At 39.7% G+C, this 19778-nt stretch overlaps 1 protein-coding gene across 2 annotated transcripts; it reads right to left on the reverse strand.

Moving 5' to 3' along the window:
• Positions 1-341: 341 nt before the first annotated feature.
• aspm (assembly factor for spindle microtubules) lies at positions 342-17628 on the reverse strand. Of its 2 annotated transcripts, none has more exons than XM_056758974.1 (30): positions 17292-17628; positions 16837-16980; positions 14864-16286; positions 14705-14773; positions 14262-14363; positions 14043-14189; positions 13575-13811; positions 13312-13379; positions 13087-13228; positions 12621-12751; positions 12310-12485; positions 12074-12219; positions 11876-11961; positions 11469-11681; positions 11162-11363; positions 10802-10944; positions 10571-10699; positions 10295-10489; positions 5213-9784; positions 4956-5036; positions 4689-4855; positions 4452-4611; positions 3479-3688; positions 3030-3179; positions 2460-2651; positions 2053-2245; positions 1817-1971; positions 1453-1629; positions 1077-1249; positions 342-720 (listed from the first exon to the last, which is right to left on the reverse strand). In XM_056758974.1, exons 1-30 carry the CDS (start codon positions 17580-17582, stop codon positions 618-620), a joined length of 10377 nt encoding a protein of 3458 aa, XP_056614952.1. In that variant the 5' UTR covers positions 17583-17628; the 3' UTR covers positions 342-617. The 2 variants fall into 2 exon arrangements, with proteins under 2 accessions (XP_056614952.1, XP_056614951.1); XM_056758973.1 differs by having other exon boundaries at positions 4956-5105.
• Positions 17629-19778: the final 2150 nt, after the last annotated feature.

Genomic DNA, 19778 nt, shown 5'->3' on the forward strand with positions numbered 1-19778 from the left:
GTGTCTATATGGCAAAATTACTTTGCCCGAGTATGAATGCAATATAATAAAATGTTTGAATCAAAAGGTCAATTTGACCAAAATTATATATTTCTGTGATTATTTATCAAGTATCAAGTGCAAAAGAGAAATGTAACCAGAAAGCCACTTAAAACATTTAAAAGTAACCTCATCTGTCAAGCTCTAAAAGCACTATAAAATGAGTAAATCATTAAATGATTATTAAAACACACATTTTAATCACGTGATGCTGACTTGAGACAAATAGTAATCGAACTTTTCTCTCGATCCCCATTGAAAATGTTCAAACGTTCTGACAAACTGGTACCAGGACAGCTGTGAAAAGTTGTGGCACTATTTTAATGTTCAATTACAGCGCATACAAAAATTAAACCAATCCCAACCTAAACCACCTATTTACAGCATTCAAAGCAACATAATATGAAGTCTCAACAGAGACTATACATACTGTACATATGCATTAATAAAACAAATCCACAAGAAGCATTTGAGAGGTACAACAAGGTATTAAAAATATATACATTACAAAATATTTACAAGGTCAATGTGGTGAAACGCTCAGTTTACACTGTCAACACACAGCTTTGCAAATATTTTCAAGGCACTAGAGCCAGAGCATTTGCCAGCATTTGAATAGCACGCAGAGGGTCCACAATGTCCTTCATTTTGTCACGCCGCAAGACCCAGTCTGGCACAAACCTGAAAGATATCCAAGTTAGTGAGAACAAACAACATTTGTGCAACACAAACCAGCAAACCGCTGTTGTCTTTATGAAACTTCATATTTTGTTCATAAATCATGATTAATAATCACCCTTTATGTGTTACTGGGTTAAGCAAGTATCTAACCAATAAAAGTAATAAAACGTGCTTGTCATGTAAGTATTTAATCATTTAAAAAAGTACATTGTTTTATCTTTTTTCGTGAAAAACAGCCAATCTGGAGATCCAACGTTTTGGAAGGACAATGACGAAAACAAGAATCACAGACATAGGCATCTATAGAAATGCATCATAAAACTTATTTTCTTAAGGGCAAATATGCAGAGACATACCTGGGCACAGGTTTTGATTTCCGAGGAGTAGCTTGGAGAAGGAAACTTCCGTTAAGCGAGGCGTTCATCTTCTGTTTGACCTTGGTTCTCTCAGAATCCATCTTGCATTTTCGAAGCGTGAGACGACAGATGCTGCGAATGCGATCTGAAGCCTTGGGAAGCTTCCGTACTTCCTACACACCAGAACATCAATACAATGACATTAACGCTATGAGGCCTGTAACTTATGCAACTATGGACTACAACAGAGAATAATTTCAACGTAAGCAAAGTTCAAAAGCGATTCAAAATGATTTCTTTGATAATCAACATTATGTATATTCAGTAGAGCTTAACTTCTACGAGAACTGAGAAAGTATTTTATGATATTACCCACCATTGCTCTCCTTTCATCCTGGACTAAGAGAACCAGAAGAAAACAGGCCTTGGTAAAGATGCTTCCGCCTTTATCTCCCACCTTGTCTCCAGCCTTCTCACGGTAGATCTGCAGGAGATCCAGCAGCGTTTCTACAGAGTTCTCCACACCGTAAACTGCATCAATAGTTCGGTGGTACTGCAAGAACAGAAACAAAGAACAGAGGTTGTTAAATAGTCACTATTTTAACTTGGTACCCAAAATTGTAGCGCGGAACGAAGATTTGAGGATTGATCTGCGCAAATATGGTTTCGAAATATTTTAAATCCTGTTTTTGGATTTGCATCTTATGCTTGTCAACTGACAGCCATGAAAGACAACATACTTTGGATAAGTTGAGAAGGACTTGTATGGATAAAGTGATGATCTCCATCGAAGGCACGCTTCTGTTACAGCTCCTCATCAAAATAAAGATGGTATGCGTCACACCGCTTTCTACGAGCCGTTCGCAGCACCTTGGAGAAAGCCTGGTGGCCGTTTCTTTAACCGTGACATAAAAACACAAATCAGTTACCACGTTATGACATCTTTCACCTCTTTGAGTGCTAGAGACTGTCCTACCCAAATGTTTCAAGGCGGCGAGAATGTACGCATAGTTTTGATATCCGAGCAGATAGCTCAGCGCTGCCGTGGTCTTGTTACACAGTTTGTCCTCTTCCTTTAGGTTTCGATTTACTTCTCTGAAACGTCGCCTGACGGAGATGACTTTGTGTGTGTCGTTAAGCTTTCTTGAACAATGACCCCTCCAGAGTGCCTTATAAAAAAGATTCAAAACAATTAACAATGAATAAGACTCAATTTCTTACCTTAAAACGGGGTTTTACTTTACTTTACACTACTATATACTGTACCTGTAAAAATGTAACAAACTTGAATTTTTTGCAGATACAAACTTAAAATTTACAGTATTTTAGAAAAAAAATGAAATAAAATTTGTTGCTGAAAAGCTATTGATACGCACACCATACCTGTGCTTTTATTATTCCACGCTGCATCCTTTCCTTGCGACGGCTCAGAAGGAACTGTTTGACTGCGAGTTGAATTGTGGTGGCTGCTTGGTTTCGACGATTTAACCAAGTTCTCACTGCTCTCTGTGTCTTAATAATGTCTTGTCTATCTTTGAGATACTTCTTTCTTTGCAGCTTTGCCCTAAAACATTGCTGGACAGGAGAGAAATGCAGATTATAAATAAATCAAGCACACAATCCAAATATCTATCTTCAGTCTTTATTCTAAGGTTTCATTGCAAATTTTCCAATATTTACATTTCTTGTTTTTCCTTTTCATTTGTCATCCTTATTAATACATTTAATGGAATGGAAACATGTGCAAAGAACTATAATTTTATTACTATAATAACTAAACATGCAATCAAAAAATCATAGTTTATGACGTAACTACAGCCTACCTGTTATTTAAAAAGGTTACCTTTTGCTATGTTTTGTGGTTTGGGGTGATTTTTGTAACAAGGCTCAATTCTATGTGAAATGAATAAACCAAAGTCTGTCATATAATGCATGTGAGGCAGTCAGGTGTACCTGGATGTAAAGGACCACGGACATCTGCCTCTTGGCTGATACAAGAGCCCAGTGTCCATGGACAGCTCTCTGAATCCTTATTGCACAGAGATGATGAAACACTGAAGCTGTGAAGCGGAGAAGCCTCAAAGCGCGTGCTTTTTCTTTTATCTGCAAATCAAATTGGTAGATAGAGTAAATGTTCTGCAACTTTTTAGCATATCTATCATCGTTAATGACCGTACTATAGAAACAAGTCATTGTTCATTGTCCATGTCAAATTACCATATTAGCAAGTACTCCAAAAAATAACCAAATAAAACTTTTTTACCAACTTCACTAGAAGTAAATAAAGATTTTACTAAATAACTTGTTAATCACAGAAATGAGCACGGATTCATTTTGATTAATCAAATAGTTACGCATGTTTCCAGTATAACATAAATGGGAATTCGTAAACGTCGACTTGCCTGTCGTCTTCCGAGCCAACCACGGCACGCAGCCTGAAGACGGACAGCAGCATCATGTCGCATCCTGAGGTTTTCCCGTTCAGATCTGGCTAACTGCAAGGCACGGAAACGTTGCTGCAGAATTGCGGCGGCGGCTCTCTGCCGTTTATAATCTCGTCTTTTGGTAAAGCCTCTGAAAGCTGATTGTACCTTTACAGCAGCCTTTATTTGCTGTGACAGATTTATAAGACAAATTTCAGTGATATATGAATACTTAAAATATGAAGTTGTAAAGGTATACAGATACTGTTCAGAGTTTTCAACATTTCTGGCGGTTTTGAGGCACATAGAAAAATAAACTTGCAAAGCTCTAGTATAATACCAAACACTGTAAAAATTATGTGCTCAAGAAGACATGTTAAAAGGAAGTACTTAAACTTAGCAAAATAATATAAAACAAAGTTCTAATAATTTTTTGCTAAGTTACACAAAATGCAACCTCATTTTGTAAAGCAGTTGAATAAATTTTAAGTTCAAGTAACTTTTGATTTTATTAAAAAAACAAAGTTCACATCGAAAAGCTGTCTTTTTTTACGTGAATTTAAAGGAAATAATTAAAAGAAAATTGAGCTGTTTACCCATGTCTTAACATAGAGTCAAGGACTGTGTATCAGAGGGAAAACAAATACTTGGCAAGAAACAAACTACACAGTATAATCAATATAAGTTTTTAATCAGGACAACAACCCCTGTGTGAACTTATGGACTTTGAAAACGGTTTTCCCGACATAGAAAGATTTACCGACAGTGAGGTCAAACCAGAATGTGACCCAAAACACTTTAGACTTTGTGTGTTTACAGACCAACTTCAAAATTGCACAAGCAATTTGCTTTACTGGAATTTAGACAAAGCATTTTTTTTGTACATCCAATTTAATTGTAAAACACTCTTTTCCTAAAGTAATAGTTTATTCCACAAAAAGAGAAAACTTACCATTTGAATGGACTTTCTCACACGCACTCCCCTCCATAAAGCCTGGATAAATATAACAGACTTTCTAAACCTCAGGAAGTCAGATCGTTGTTTCCTGGCTTCCAGAGTTTCCCTCCATCTTTGCTGAATGATTCGGACGCTGCGCTGGATCACCTGGAATCTTAAGGGGAGATAAAATGGTCATACTATGACTTCCATCAATGGCACACATACAATTAAAAATAAAATAGGAGTTACCTTGAACGTTGGTGTCTTGCTTGAATACACCGTTGGATTGTTGTAATAGCAGCCCGTTTTAGGATGTAGTTTCGCCTAGCAAGGCCTCCACGGTACCAGGCCTGAATTTTACAGGCAGCTTGTTCTTTGACAGCATGTTGTCTTGTTTGATAAGCCCGAAATGCTCTCTAAGGTTAAGTGAAGACAAAACAAATGCTCAAGTCAAGTACACTTAAACAAACCAATGGTTAAAATGGTTGACACCTGAACGGACACATTTGGCCTTACTTGTATGACAACAGCAGACTGTCGTAGCTGATTGAAGTGTGCACGCTCTTTCTGGCAGAGTCTGAAGGCTCTGTAATGTTTCTGTATAACACAAATGGATTGCTTGAGTCGCTGGAACATGCGTCTATCTAACATTCCTCTGTAATGTGCCTGTTTAAGAAATAAATAAAAAAGTTGGCCCTTCCAGAAACATCTCAAGATGCTAGTAGTAACCAGTAGTGGATTTTCAGAATTGTAAAGAAAAACATAGTAACTACCTGAATTGTAATGGCGCTTGTTCTCTTTCTGTGAAATCTTCTGTACTCGACGTGGCCACGTATTGTGGCCTGAACGATTTTAATGCGATGAATGGTCTTGAGGTAACTACATCTCTGTTCCGTTTTTGCCCTCTGAGCCCTGTAATGCTTTTGGAGAGTAACCGCTGAAGCCTGCAAACTAAGGTATCTTCGTTGGGCCACCAGCATTCTGTAATGAGCTTGCATCTTTACCACACTTGAGCAGAGACTCACATAGCGCCTACGGTATACATGCATACGTAACACAGACTGGATCTTGATAGCAGCCTTTATTCTTCTTGCGAGCCTCCTCGCAAGCATTCCACGCAGGGCAGATTGCAACGTTAGTGTAGCTTGTCTAACAACCAAGAAACCATTCCTCTCCTTGTTGACCTGTTTACGAGATCTATACCACTTTTGAATGAACGCCGTGCTTTCTTGAATCTTAGTGTGTCGAACTCTACTGCGATAGCCTTTGTACGCAGACTGAATCACGATCGCTGCAGCTTTCTCTTTTAAAAATCGTTTTCGTTGGCGAGACATCCTCAGGTAGGATTGGATGGTTCTTGCAGCGTTTGTCCGCCTCACCAGTTTTCTTTCCTTCATGGCTCTAAAGGACTTCTGCAGGCATATGGTGGCATTCCTAACCTCCTGGTATCTCTGCAATTGCTCATCTCTGAGCTTCAAAGCTCTGAATCTCCGCTGGAGTACTCTTGCTGCCCAAATCTGTCTCCAAAATGCAGATCTTTGCTGGTGCATTCGAAAGGCAGCCTGTAAAATGATAGACGCCCTTTGCATTTCTGCTAACTGTCTTCTGACAGAGTGTCCTCTAAAAGCTGCCTGAATGACTACTGCAGACTTTCTTAAACGTAGAAACTTCTCACGATCCGCTTTGGTTAGAATGTGTGACCTGTAATGGCTTTGGATAATGTTTGCAGACAACCTCATGGCTTGGAACTTAACCATCTCTTTGTGTCTTCTAAAGTACGACTGAATCAAAACAGCAGCCTGATGCTGAAACAGAAGCATCCTCCTAACTCTGCGGCCTCTAAAGCATGCTTGAAGAGCAATGGCACCTTGACGAATTTTAAGATAACGCTTTCTCTGCATCTTGGCAGCGTGTCTGGCACGGTACCTTTGTTGAATGGCAATGCCGGCGTATTTCATGGCCAAGTACCGCTTGCGAGCGCTGCATGCCCTAAAAGCAGATTGAATGACGGTAGCAGCCTCATGCATTCGCTTAAAAGTTTGTCTGGACTTCATGCCACGATATGCAGATTGCAGAATCAAAGCTGCGTTCTTCTTTTCCTTCAGCACTTCCATCTCACGCCTCACCATTTGAATAGCTCTGAAACGTTGCTGAACAGTTTCAACTGCCCTTTGAAGTCTCTGGAAGCGCAAATTGACAATACGCTTCCTCACGTGGGACTGAATGAGCACAGCGGCCACATGCTCTCTGTTGATTTGTCTGCGGACCTGCATTCCTCTGAAACCTGCTTGGATTTTAACAACAGCCTGATATTTAGCTAGGTAATTTCTCCGATCACTCCTTGCAGCCAAAGCAGACCGATAGTATCGCTGACAGACTACTACAGCAGCTCGGATGGACAAAAAGCACTTTCTTGTTTTGTAAGCAAGGAACCTTCTTTGAATGATTGTGGCGGAGTGATGCATTGTAGCAATATTGCGACGTGTTCGATTCCCTCTGTAAATCGCCTGAATTGTTGTTGCACTACGCCGCAGCCTCAAGAAGTTAACACGTGCCTCTTTTCTCAGTAAATGACACCTGTATTGTCTCTGTATGGCCAACGCAGCCAGTCTCATGGCTTGGAAGGTCACTCTGGTTCTGTACGTTCTTAACCACGCCTGAATCACGGTTGCCGATTTGTGTCTTTTGCGTATCTCTTTTCTTATTCTCATTCCCCTGAACGCAGACTGCAAAGTGATGGCAGCTGTTCGCAATGCGCAATAACTATTACGTTGTTGCTTTGCACTTAAAATCGCTCTGTACTGTTGCTGAACACGCAGGGTTGCATTTCTGAGGGAAACATAATTACGTCGTTGCTTGTATGCTTTGTATGTCTTTTGGACTATTATGGCAGATTTGTGGCATTCTGCAATCTGCTTTCTGATCTTCATTCCACGGAACGCTGACTGGATACACAGAGCAGCTCTTTTCATGGCTGCGTATCTCTTCACTGCATCATTTCTTGCTAAGGTTGCCCTGAATCGCTCCCGCAGTACGGACGCGGCCCACTGTTGTTTCTGGAACTTTTTGCGTTGCAACTGGCCACGGAAATGGGCTTGAAAAACTGTCGCAGCTTGGTGCAAATTTCGCAAGCGCTTGCGTACTTTCATTCCTCTGAACGCTGACTGAATGACTACAGTAGCATTTTTAATCTGCGAATAAGAGTCTTGCACAGATTTGCCAGTTTTGTAGGCTCTGTATCGCTGCTGTATAATGATAGCTGCATACTTTGCAGCAAGAAAAGAAATCCGTACTTTATGCATTCGGAACTGAGTTTGGATAATAGTTGCAGCTTGCTGTTCCCGTCTTAGTTGTCGTCTGATTTTGGAGCCACGATATATAGCCTGTAGCATTATAGTTGACTGCCTCAGCTGCAGGTAACAGACTCTTTGAGACTGTCCGAGTGCAAAAGCCCGATAGCGTTGCTGAATGACAACAGCAGAGAACTTTTGAGATAAAAATGCCCATCGGCAAATGTAACCCCTCACACTTGACTGTATCAAAATGGCTGCTTGGGTTTGCCGCTGAATCTCTTTTCTAGCTTTTCTGCCACGATAAGCACTCTGGAGCACAATGGCCGCTCTTTTCATTTCGATGTATTCACCGTATGCTTTCTTTTCTTCTCTGAAAGCTCTACATTGTCTTTGAATGACAACAGCAGCCCGTTTCAATTTCATAAACTGTGTCTGCACCACATATCGACGATAGTGTGACTGAATGATTTCCGCACACCTGTGAAGATGACGTATCTTCTTTCTCACAGTTCTTCCTCTCCAGGCTGCCTGCATTGTCACTGAAGCAACTTTAAGAGCATCGTATTCAAGTCTCAACTTGTTTCCAAGAACTTTAGCTCTGTATCGCTCCCGTAGTACGGATGCGGCCCACTGTTGTTTCTGAAACTTTTTGCTCTGCAAATGGCCACGGAAATGCGCCTGAATAACTGTCGCAGCTTGGTGCGATTTTCGCAAGCGACTGCGAACTTTCATTCCTCTGAACGCTGACTGAATGACTACAGTAGCATTTTTCATCTGCGAGTAAGAGTCTTGCACAGATTTGCCAGTTTTGTAGGCTCTGAATCGCTGCTGTATAATGATAGCTGCATACTTTGCAGCAAGAAAAGAAATCCGTACTTTATGCATTCGGAACTGAGCTTGGATAATAGTTGCAGCTTGCTGCTCTCGTCTTAGTTGTCGTCTGATTTTGGAGCCGCGATATATAGCCTGTAGCGTTGTAGTTGACTGCCTCAGCTGCAAGTAACAGAGTCTTTGAGCCTTTCCGAGTGCAAAAGCCCGATAGCGTTGCTGAATGACAACGGCAGAACATTTTTGAGATAAAAAAGCACGACGGCAAATGTAACCCCTCACACTTGACTGAATCAAAATGGCTGCTTGGGTTTGCAGCTGGATCTCTTTTCTTGCTTTTCTGCCACGATAAGCACTCTGAAACACGATGGCCGCTTTTTTCATTTCGATGTATTCACCGTATGCTTTCTTTCCTTCTCTGAAAGCTCTACATTGTCTTTGAATGACAACAGCAGCCCGTTTCAATTTCATAAACTGTGTCTGCACCACATATCGACGATAGTGTGACTGAATGATTTCAGCACACCTGTGTAGATGACGTATCTTCCTTCTCACAGTTCTTCCTCTCCAGGCTGCCTGAATGGTCAGTGAAGCAACTTTAAGAGCATCGTATTCAAATCTTAACTTGTTTCCAAGAACGTTAGCTCTGTATCGCTGCTGAAGAATAATGACTGATCTTTTCAAACACCTAAAGCTCTTCCGAGCCGAAAACCTTCTGAAAGCAGTTTGAATCTGAAGTGCAGCTTGGCGGCGTTGAGCCAGTTCTCGACGGACCTTCCATCCACAGAAAGCTGCTTGCAGGGTAATAACGGCTGATTTAATCTTCAAGTACCTCTTGCGCACTGCTTTCCGTAGGACGCAAGCTCTGAACCACCTCTGAATCAAAACTGCATTTTGTTCCATCTTAAATATCTGTCGTCTGACAAGATAAGCTCGGAATGCGCTTTGAATGATCACTGAAGCATGATTTCTCTTCCTCAATGTCTTAAACTTGAGTCTTTGATGGTGACCTCTCAACATTGCTTGAATACAGATTGCTTTCATTTTCATCTCCATGTATTGTTTTTTACAACGCTGCATTCTGTACCACGACTGAATCCGTATGGCGGCATTGTTTCTTTCTGTAAATTTTTTCACATGCCATTTCCGGAAAGCTGCTTGGATTAGAGAGGCAGCATGATTTTTCCTGAGGAGAGCTCGATCCCTCCAAGCTTTGTAAGTTTTCTGTGGAATGCCAAGAAAAATGTGTTTTTCCAGAGATAATACTCCACTTTAAAATGAATAAAAAATAACATATAAAAAGCTATTTGAATCCGTTAATGAAGTGGTTCTTAAGCTGGGTGCCGGGTCCCCCTGGCAGGCCCCTAGATGGATCCAGGGGGTCACAGATTTTGTGGCATTTTATGAAATCCAGAAATGTATCCGATTTTATGCATCAAACATCAGTAAAATAAGCCCAGTAACCAAAAGAACTGATGTTTCAGCATTGTATAAACGGATGAATATGTTTTTGGTTTCATTTTCATTATAAGTTTAAGATTATAAATCTTTATTTGGAGGGGGCGCCAAGCGATGCATTCTACACAAAGGGGGCTTTACAGCTAAAAAGTTTGAGAACCACTGCCTAAACGAAAATCAAGCTTTCTTTTTTTTTTTTTTTTGCATTTTTCAAATGATTTATATGACGTTTGAGCATATCTGACCCTGACATTTCATGTCAAATCCTGAACATACCTGAATAACAGCTGCAGCTGCATTTTGAAGAGCTAACAGTTGTTCTTGTTTCAACATTCTCAATGTTTCACGTGCAGCGTGTCCCCTCCAGGACGTCTGGATCAAGATTGCTGCCTTATTCTGTCGGATCAGCCGCCTCTTCAGAATAAACCTCCGAACGAGGGCCTGGATTTTAGCCGCAGCCAGGTTCTTTTGCTGTACGTAGAGGCAAATCCGTTGTAAGGAATAATCTAACAAAGTTCACATCAACGAAACGTTAAAGAAAAGGACTCTTACCCTATTAAGCTCAATGTCCTTCTGTAGCTTGTATCTTCTCCATGCATCTTGGATGACCCGTGCCGCTCTCGTTTCGTTGCGGAGATCCAAGAGACGAGCACAAAGAAAGGAGAGGTAACATGTGACCACCTGGAAGAAAACACGTAAAAATTATATCATTGATATGACATTTAGAGCTTCAAACGTTTTTTAAGCTATTGTTGTTGCGAACCCAACTAAAAATAGTTTTACCTTTTCATTTGGAATTGTGTTGGACATGTCCTCTGGATTTATCATGGCAGGAACTCCTCCAAGATAAGACACGGCTGTGTTCACCAACTGAAAGTTACTTCTCTCGTTCTCTAGAAGCTCTTTGAAGTCCAGCGATGGAGAATCTGAGGTTTCAGGTAAAATAGATACAGTTAAGACTAATTATCAAACCATTAAAGAAATGATTCACCAAATTGGTTTTAGAGATGGAATGGTTGACAAGAGACAAGAAAGTATACAGTATGTTTAATAAGCAAATGACAACTTATGTTTATGGGAGAAGTTTTCTTTAAAATGACTAGAAATAACAAGAATAACAGATGAAAAATAAATATGTACCACCTTGCATTGAAAGGTAGCCATCAAAGGAGCAGTCTGAATCGCTCGTGGAGATATTGAGCTCCACTTTTCCACGGTGACCGCATTCTATGGTCTGTGTCGTTTTGTGTCGAATGTTCTCTGCCGGGAGATGGCCGGGGTGGTAATGATGGATAAGATAGCAAAGGACACGGCCGTCCGAGAAAGACACGGTGAAGTTTTCAGCCTGCAAAAACAATGCAAAGATATTGTAAGTACTACGCAGAAATAGGACTAATGTTTTAGAAGGACTTTATATTTTGGGGTGTATGGTTCCTTTAATTTGACTCACCTTTAAACTGTAGAACTCACACACTGCGTTGACCCAGTCGAGCAGCAGTGTTACTTTCTGACTGGGATGTTCAAACGCTTTTCTTGTCTTCCTTTTTTTCACGACGGCTCCTTTGTTAGCGGTCAATGAGGCCAATTTCTGTTTGGTTCTCCAGGTTTTCCTGAGGAAACTGATTTCTTCTTTAAGCTGGTCCTCATCCAGCATCACTTCAACCTATAAAGACCGAATAAGATCAGAACTTACAAGAAGAACTGTTTTACACATGACTTTTGATAACTAGGTTGTGTTTTTCTTTGAAACTGGACTGATAAAATGTATAGTTTAAGATAAAAGCATCAGCCAAATATGAAAATGTACATTTGACATTATGGTCCTTACAGTACTGTATAGACAGCTTTGGTAAGTACCTGAAAGACAAATATGATTTTCCACAGGAGGTTAAGGGTCTTTTCTCGGTGTCCATCCACAATATCTCTTGAGTCAATGGTCGCACCTATAAAACGAAAAATATTCCTTTCAGATCAAAATATAGATCATTACAGAGGAAGTCCAGTTTATCCAGCCATCCAGAAACAAAGATGACACGTGAAATGCGGATGTCTCACCGTGTTCGTCTCGAAGGTCAACACCTTTGTCTTTCAGCACCTGTAGTGCAATGTCGACATTGTGCACTTTCTGCAGTCGGCTGATGGCGGGTATCCGGAGCTTTCTAGACAAAGTCCAGTCAACAGTAAAAAGCTCCATAACACGCCTAATAAAAAATTATTAAGACAATTAAGTCAAGCATTTGTCAGTTAAAGAATGACATACGTGTTAAAATAAATATGTAAATCAGACATACACCAAACGAATGCCACATCTCAGGTCAACGGCAAGATTCTTCACGGCAAAGTTGAACTCGTCCAGAGGAGTCTGAACGTGGGACACTGCTAAGCCCAAGTAACTGAGGTGCCGGGACAAAATCCCTTCCCCGCTGAGAAAGTCTCGTGCAAACGCAAGGAGCAGATCTTTACTCGACTACAGGAATAAAACAATAATGAGTTAGTACAGATGGTTGAATTTGTGCAACCTGAACATTTGTATGGAATATTGTTTCTTATAAACACACATTTTTCCCAAATTATAAGACATAAAAACTTTAATCGTAAAAACCTTAAATTCAGCATCCATGCAGAACAAACAGGGATCATGATCAATTAGCCTGGACTCTTTGGCTTTATCCAGAAAGCAGACCAGGAGAATTAATTTCTTCAGGGAGAAGCGAGAGAGCGCCTCCTCGTGGCCTGTTAAGGTAAAGGAGAAAAGCGTTTAGTTAAACTCAAACAGAATACCTAATGCTAATAATATATAAAGAAACAGGCTTATAGACTTGTTCATGCAAATGTTAAAACATTGTTTTGGCAACACAAAGGTCATGGGTTTGCTCTCTATGAAACACATACTAATAAAAAATAGATTGGATTCTATGCATAACTGAATGCACTGAGCATCACTTCAGAAAAAAGACGTCTGACACATGCATACATGTAAACAAAAAATATGATGGGGCCAAGAAATGATTGGCAGGCCAAGTAAGAACTGACCTGATCAGGCCGTAGAACTAAAGCTTTGATCTTACCATCTCTGTACAAATGGGGAACTTTAGCATGTCTGTACTCAGCGGCTATGTCTGGGTTCCACAGCAGACGTCCAAGAATAAACATGGCCAGACCCACAACATCACTGTTGCTTTCCAGTGGTATGAGCTCTCCAAAGATTGTCTGAGATGATATAGGGTTTGGATGTCACACATTAAATCAAACACAAAAATCACAACGTTGGTAAAAATGAATAGATAAAATACCTCAAATCCAATTCGCAGCCACAGTGGATTGTACGACAATAGCCAGTTAAGAACTTTCTGACGCTCACCTGAGAAGTGACATAATCGAAGAAAAATTGAGACAGTCCTAAAGATATGTGTGTTTGTCACAAACTAGGAGTGACCTCTGCGGGACATGGTAAATCTTCAAAAAAAAAAAACTCAAATCCTGATACTCAAACCAACAACTTGTTCAAAGAAACACTGTATTTGTCCGTCAATGACTGTAATCAAAGTTTACATACCGATATCTTTCCAGAGATGTCTGTCCTTTCGCACAAGGAGTCTCTTTGCTTCTACTTCCAGTTCCAGTCTCTGGATGGCCTTCACCATGGCATCAGATGTGAAAAGTCTGCACGCCGCTCGCCGAAGGCGATTCAGCCGTTGACGGGCTGTGTAGGTCCTAAAAGACATCTCCTCCTTTGTTGGTGCTTTGGGTATGTTGAATTTCTCATTACCCAACGTTAAAGACAAGGCATTTACTGTGGAATACAAACAAGAAACAAAAGAAAAAAATGATCTTCCAAGACTATTTAAAACTCAATATAAACCCAAACTGAAAGCAAAAGCTTGTAATTCAATCTATTCTTACAGTTCTGCATATTAAGATGGAATACATTTAAGCAACTTTAAAATGTTACCAAAAGGTGTAAACACTCAAAACATTGCTATGTCTATAAAACAAGTACATACAATGACATAAAAACACTCACCTTTGGTAACTTCTGTAGCAACTTTGAAATCGTCAGGAGTGAGAACATAATTCATCCACCAGCTAAAGCCTCTCTCCTGCTTTTCTATCCATCGTTCATCATAAAACATGTTCTTTGCAGCAAAGGGTAGCGGGTGCCTTGGAATGACTGTCGGCATGGAATAACATGAGTAAAAAGCCTCTTAAATACATTTGATACGGTAAAAGTGTAAAAATGTACCTGTCTGTGTTGGGTTCATAAAGGTCAGTTTGGCTTGTGCCACAGCCACAATTTTTGCAGACTTACGAGTTGAAGTGCTAATAGACTTCAACGACTGGCCATCTACGTCAACAAAAAAAGTGCAATAATTAGTACCCATAAAATGCTATATAACAATTTTGAAACGTCTTGTGAAAAAATACATTTTGATACGTTTGCAAGACTGACAAGTTTTTTTTTTTACAATTTGCAAGCTGTAACTGACTTTGGTATATTTTATACCATAAACAAGTGCTTGAAAGTATGTTTGCTGTTCGATTAACAACACTAAGATTATGATTTTAAATTGAGATGTCAGTTTCATGTTATTTGATTTGTAGTGACCTGCAATTTTGTGTTTTAACCAGAGATGGCGATGCAGAGGCAAAATAATACAAATTGATACAAACATTATATTTTCTTACAATTTACGGTTGATTTCGTAATGGATTTCTTTGGCTGAGGTCTTGTGAAGTTTCTTGAGTTTGGGGTAGCTTTAAAATAAAATTTGAGATTATTAATAACATAATTCTCAATCTACATAACACCCAAATGTCTGAAAAGATGCACTTCACTTTAGTTACCTGTCGGCTTTCTCTGTTGCGGTTGTCCAGATGTGGACTTCAGAATAAACGTTTTCTCTTGGCTCGGTTTCTTAGCCCCTTGTACATGCATTGGGGCACGGCACTTTTTTGCGTTAAAGTTCGACACATCTTCCAGGTGATCTCTCAAAAACTCATCACTTTTTCTCTTTTTACTTTGCACAGATGTCCTGGACTGCACAGGAAACAGATTTGGAGAAATACGTGATGGCTCGCCATTAGGAACTTTATCCAGACTAGTTGACCGACTACTACTCACGGATGCCAAAACCTCGGAACGTATAGGGGAAATGCAAGACAAAGGTTGTTCAGATGGAAGAGACAAACATGCAGTCGTCTTCTCTGATATCACCACATCTGGACTTGAATCAGAACTAATGATGGGTAGAGCCGAGATGCTCTCGGGAGAACTTGTGTTTGATTCTGCATCACTAGGCTCGGAGAGCTCCCGGGTCCTTTCGAGAAGCCTGCGCCTGGAAGTCTTCTTCTTACGGATGCCCGGACTCTCAACCGAGGACTCAGCTTTGCTTTTGGTCACTGTGGTAGAAAAAACAGGAACCTTGGACCCTAAAACCTCAGGATTCAGGGTGTCATTCACTTTATTCAACTTGGTCACCGTGTCCGTGCTAAACGGAAACATCTTGAGTCGGACCTCATCGTGATTTGATTCAACACCAATGGTATTGTTGGGTTTCACACAGTAGGTCAGCCTGGGGTGGGGATCTTCAGGTGGTGGGGAAATGTCCACAGTTGCTATGAACGTCCCATCGCGATCTTGCTTTACAGACTCAAGCGAGTCCGAAAAATCATAGCTCGAGCAAGCGTTTGGAGGACTCACGGCACGCGATAGATCGGATCCTATAACATCCAAAGCATGTTTTACAGACAACGATAGCATATCCTGTTCTTGACCGTCATCCAGTTTTCCAATCACAGGAAGTGGACTTTGAAAGCACGACGACAGTGGATTTCTAAACCTTTCTGAGGAACTAACAGGAGATAGTGTTTTATCCAAAACCCTCATGACTACTCTGCACTCTGCTTTACGTAAACAGGGTGCATCCTTTTTATCAGGTGTGTCGACGAATCTGTCTGCTGGTATTAAAACCACGACTGGCGAGTTCTTTTCCAAGTGGACATCATCAAACACCTCCGTTACAAACGCTGGCTTTGATATGCATGGAGGGGAGGATTGCGCGTTTCCTCTCACAACACTAGACCCATTGACAAACCTATCCTGGTTTAATGGCGACAGAGGGTTTGATGTTCTTTCCTTGTTGTATTGTGACTGCCGAGACACGTGAAAGGTCTTATTTGATGCTTTTATAGACACTGAAGGCAATTTCTTTTCTTTTGAGGGTGCTGGGACCCCCCTCTTGGATTTAATGGAATCCCACAATGTTTTCTGAAAAATGAACGATATTAGTGTAAATTACAAAATACATATGTATTTATCATCTCGGTCACTCGACTGAAACGTGTCTCATGGTCCTAAAGTCTTGTAATCTAAAGGTGCATGCATAAATGTTCGTAAATTGTGTTAACATTTAAATGATTTACAAAACTAAAACATGTTTTTTGAAATGCAAGACTTCAAATAGGAACTACATTGCTGTTCAATTAAATAACGAATAGCTTCATTATCAAGTTTCAGTTTTTAGTACAACAGAATTCCCAAAGTGCCATTTGTGCCGTTCCATAGTTTTGAGTTTACTAAATGTGGGGGGAAACATGTGCGACCCTAAATGTCAACATTAAATAAATTTAAAAAAGGACTGTCGATGTCGTCCATGAGCCATGAATAAAGTCATTTTACCTAAATCAATTTATACAGACTGTAGCAGATTACCATTCATATTCACAAGTAGAAATTTCCATAACTTATAATGATGGCTTTCCATTTTACCAGGCCTTTTGTGACCTCTGAGTGTTGTTCGAGACAGTAATAATAATACCTTTTTCTTTTTTGTTGTCTCTGCTTTTCCAAGCAGTATGGCCTGATGTTTGACAATACCATTTGCAACAAATGAGAGGAGCTCTCGAACTCCACCTTCTTCCACTGGTGTCCATGTGACATTTATGATAATGCTATCTTCAGGCTAAAATACAGAATGCACTGTCAGCTGCAAAATAAACTTATACAAAATACCAAGGCAATATTGCATATAGTTTTCAATGGTTAGAGAGATTTAACACCACCTTTATGCATTTTGCATGCAAGCACTGAGAACCAAACCATTCACTGTATGCACTAATAAAATCATTTCTAGTAATAATTTTATTTAGCTTAGAAATGACTGTGTTTTACAGGATCTCCCAATGCTTTATAATTAGTAGTTATTACTCATAACTGTCTAGTTAGGCTTACTAGTTGTCAGGACAAAGCAGTAACTGTTATGTTTAGTAGTACCTGTATTGTAAAAGACGTCCGATCGACCGAAAAGCCTTTAGTTGCTGATATTTTATCCACTATGACTGTCGTCGGCACATCTTCGGTAGGATTTTCAATTCGTAACAGCTGAGATTTAGACGATCCTAACTTGATCGTCCCAAACGACACGAACGGAGACCTCGAAAACTGAACCAAACTCAGTACAGGAATTGAATTATTGTTTTCCTTTCCGGCTTTATCTCGACTTCTGTGCGAATCAAATGTTGGACTGAAATCCAAACACTCTGCTTTCGCGGATTTAAGCGACATTTTCACGCATCACGTTAAGCAAAGCGATGCGTCAACGATGCTGAGAGATGCGATGAAATACCGTTTAAACTCGGAGAGCACAGCGGACGCATTTTGAATTTGTGTACGCAGCAGGCAGCCAATCAAACGGTCGATGCTGATACAGCTGTCCAATCGCTGAGACGCGGGTCGTATTCGGGCCAATCAGACATCCACATTTTCTTTAAAAATCCGGAGACGCGCCCACAAAACAGGAAGTTGTTTCATGCGGTTGTTGGGACTTGCATGTCTTTTGTGATGCATTCATGCTACTAATATTTGTAATGTATGAAAATTAACTTAGCATGGTAACCGCTTGCAGGTGATTTATTCACATTTTATTTTACGTATGTCTTATTACAACGAGGCTTTGCTCGTTTTTAACCTGCAAATAACAAAATCAAATTGATTTTTACGTTTGCTTTAAGGGGAGTTTCTATAAACGTGTTCATACTTACATTTTATCATAAATGTTTTATATAATTATTATATTGCTTTGAATATTATACACAAAACCAGTCTTAAGTAGCACGGTAACCTTTTAGGTAAAAGCCAAAAATACATTGTATGGTTCAAAATAATTGATTTTTCTTTTATCACCAAAATCATTAGAATATTAAGTAAAGATCATGTTTCATGAAGATATTTTGTAAATTTCCTACCTTAAATATATAAAAACTTAATTTTTGTGAGTGGATTGCCTGCTACAGTGCCTCTGACTAACAATTTCAAAGGCCATTTTCTCAATATTTTGATTTTTGCGCACTCTCAGATTCCAGAGATTTGAACGGTTGTGTCTCATCCATTTATTGTCATATTGTAACAACCCATACATCGATAGAAAGCTTTATTTTTCAGATTATTTTAAAATCTCAATATCGAAAAATTGACACATAAGACTGGTTTTGTTGTCCAGGGTCATGCGTATATATCGTTTTGGTATTCGAACATGCAGATAGAACAAAGACACATTAATTTTTAAACATTTATACCCCAAAACAGAATTATTAGGGAAAACACAAATAGAAGAAAAGGATTTAGTAAATGTAAGCAAACTTACTGTGGTACATTACACTAATGCATACAACATTATTCTGTATTAACTATAGAGTACTGATAAACTGTATGTATATACAGTTGAAAGAAAAAGTATGTGAACCCTTTGGGCTTACTTGGATTTCTTCATAAATTGGTCATGAAATGTCTTCTGATCTTCATCTAAGTCACAACAATAGAGAAACACAGTCTGCTTAAACTAATACCGCACAAACATTATACGTTTTCACGTTTTCAGAGGATGGACGATGCAACAGGACAACGACCCAAAGCATAGAAGTAAATCAACCACAGAATGGCTTCAACAGAAGAAAATACACCTTCTGGAGTGGCCCAGTCAGAGTCCTGACCTCAACCCGATTGAGATGCTGTGGCATGACCTCAAGAGAGCGATTCACACCAGACATCTCAAGAATATTGCTCAACTGAAACACTTTTGTAAAGAGGAATGGTCCAAAATTTCTCCTGACCGTTGTGCAGGTCTGATCTGCAACTATAGGAAACGTTTGGTTGAGGTTATTGCTGCCAAAGGAGGGTCAACCAGTTATTAAACCCAAAGGTTCACATACTTTTTTCACCCTGCACTATGAATGTTTACATGTTGTGTTCAATAAAAACATGAAAACGTATAATGTTTGTGCGGTATTAGTTTAAGCAGACTGTGTTTCTCTATTGTTGTGACTTTATTATGACCAATTTATGAAGAAATCCAAGTAAGCCCACAGGGTTCACATACTATATCTTTCAACTGTAGGTACTACAAGGGCTCAGGTAATGGTTTATATACACCAAGCAGACATTTTACTAGTTAAATAATTAAACATGAGCATTTTCAACGTGGGAAAGCCTAGTAAAAGGTAAAACATATTCACTAGCTTGAATTCAGCTTAAACCAGCAGTTCAAATGTGCAAATGCCTATCCTTGAATCCAGACAGATGGCGCAGTCTATTTTGCATTAAATTAACTTTAAGAGGTTTCTGAGAGAAGTCATCATACTGAAGAGGACTGAGGACCATGATTACAAGAAGAGCTCGTGAGCCTGACTGCAGCATCTTACCCGCCGCCATCGCTTATTTACCATCCAATGCAATCACCACCTGCTAGTTATAATTCAGACTGCA

The sequence above is a fragment of the Triplophysa dalaica genome, chromosome 10 (assembly GCF_015846415.1).
Source record: "Triplophysa dalaica isolate WHDGS20190420 chromosome 10, ASM1584641v1, whole genome shotgun sequence".
Classification (NCBI taxonomy): domain Eukaryota; kingdom Metazoa; phylum Chordata; class Actinopteri; order Cypriniformes; family Nemacheilidae; genus Triplophysa; species Triplophysa dalaica.

Bases quoted from the DNA above. Each gene is read 5' to 3' on its own strand.
- aspm (XM_056758973.1), bottom strand. From the start codon at position 17,582: ATGTCGCTTAAATCCGCGAAAGCAGAGTGTTTGGATTTCAGTCCAACA. The intron at 14,774-14,863 runs GTAACTAAAGTG...TTTATTTTAAAG, and splicing joins GCAACAGAGAAAGCCGACAG to CTACCCCAAACTCAAGAAAC. The intron at 10,945-11,161 runs GTGGTACATATT...CTGAAACCTCAG, and splicing joins TGGCTACCTTTCAATGCAAG to ATTCTCCATCGCTGGACTTC.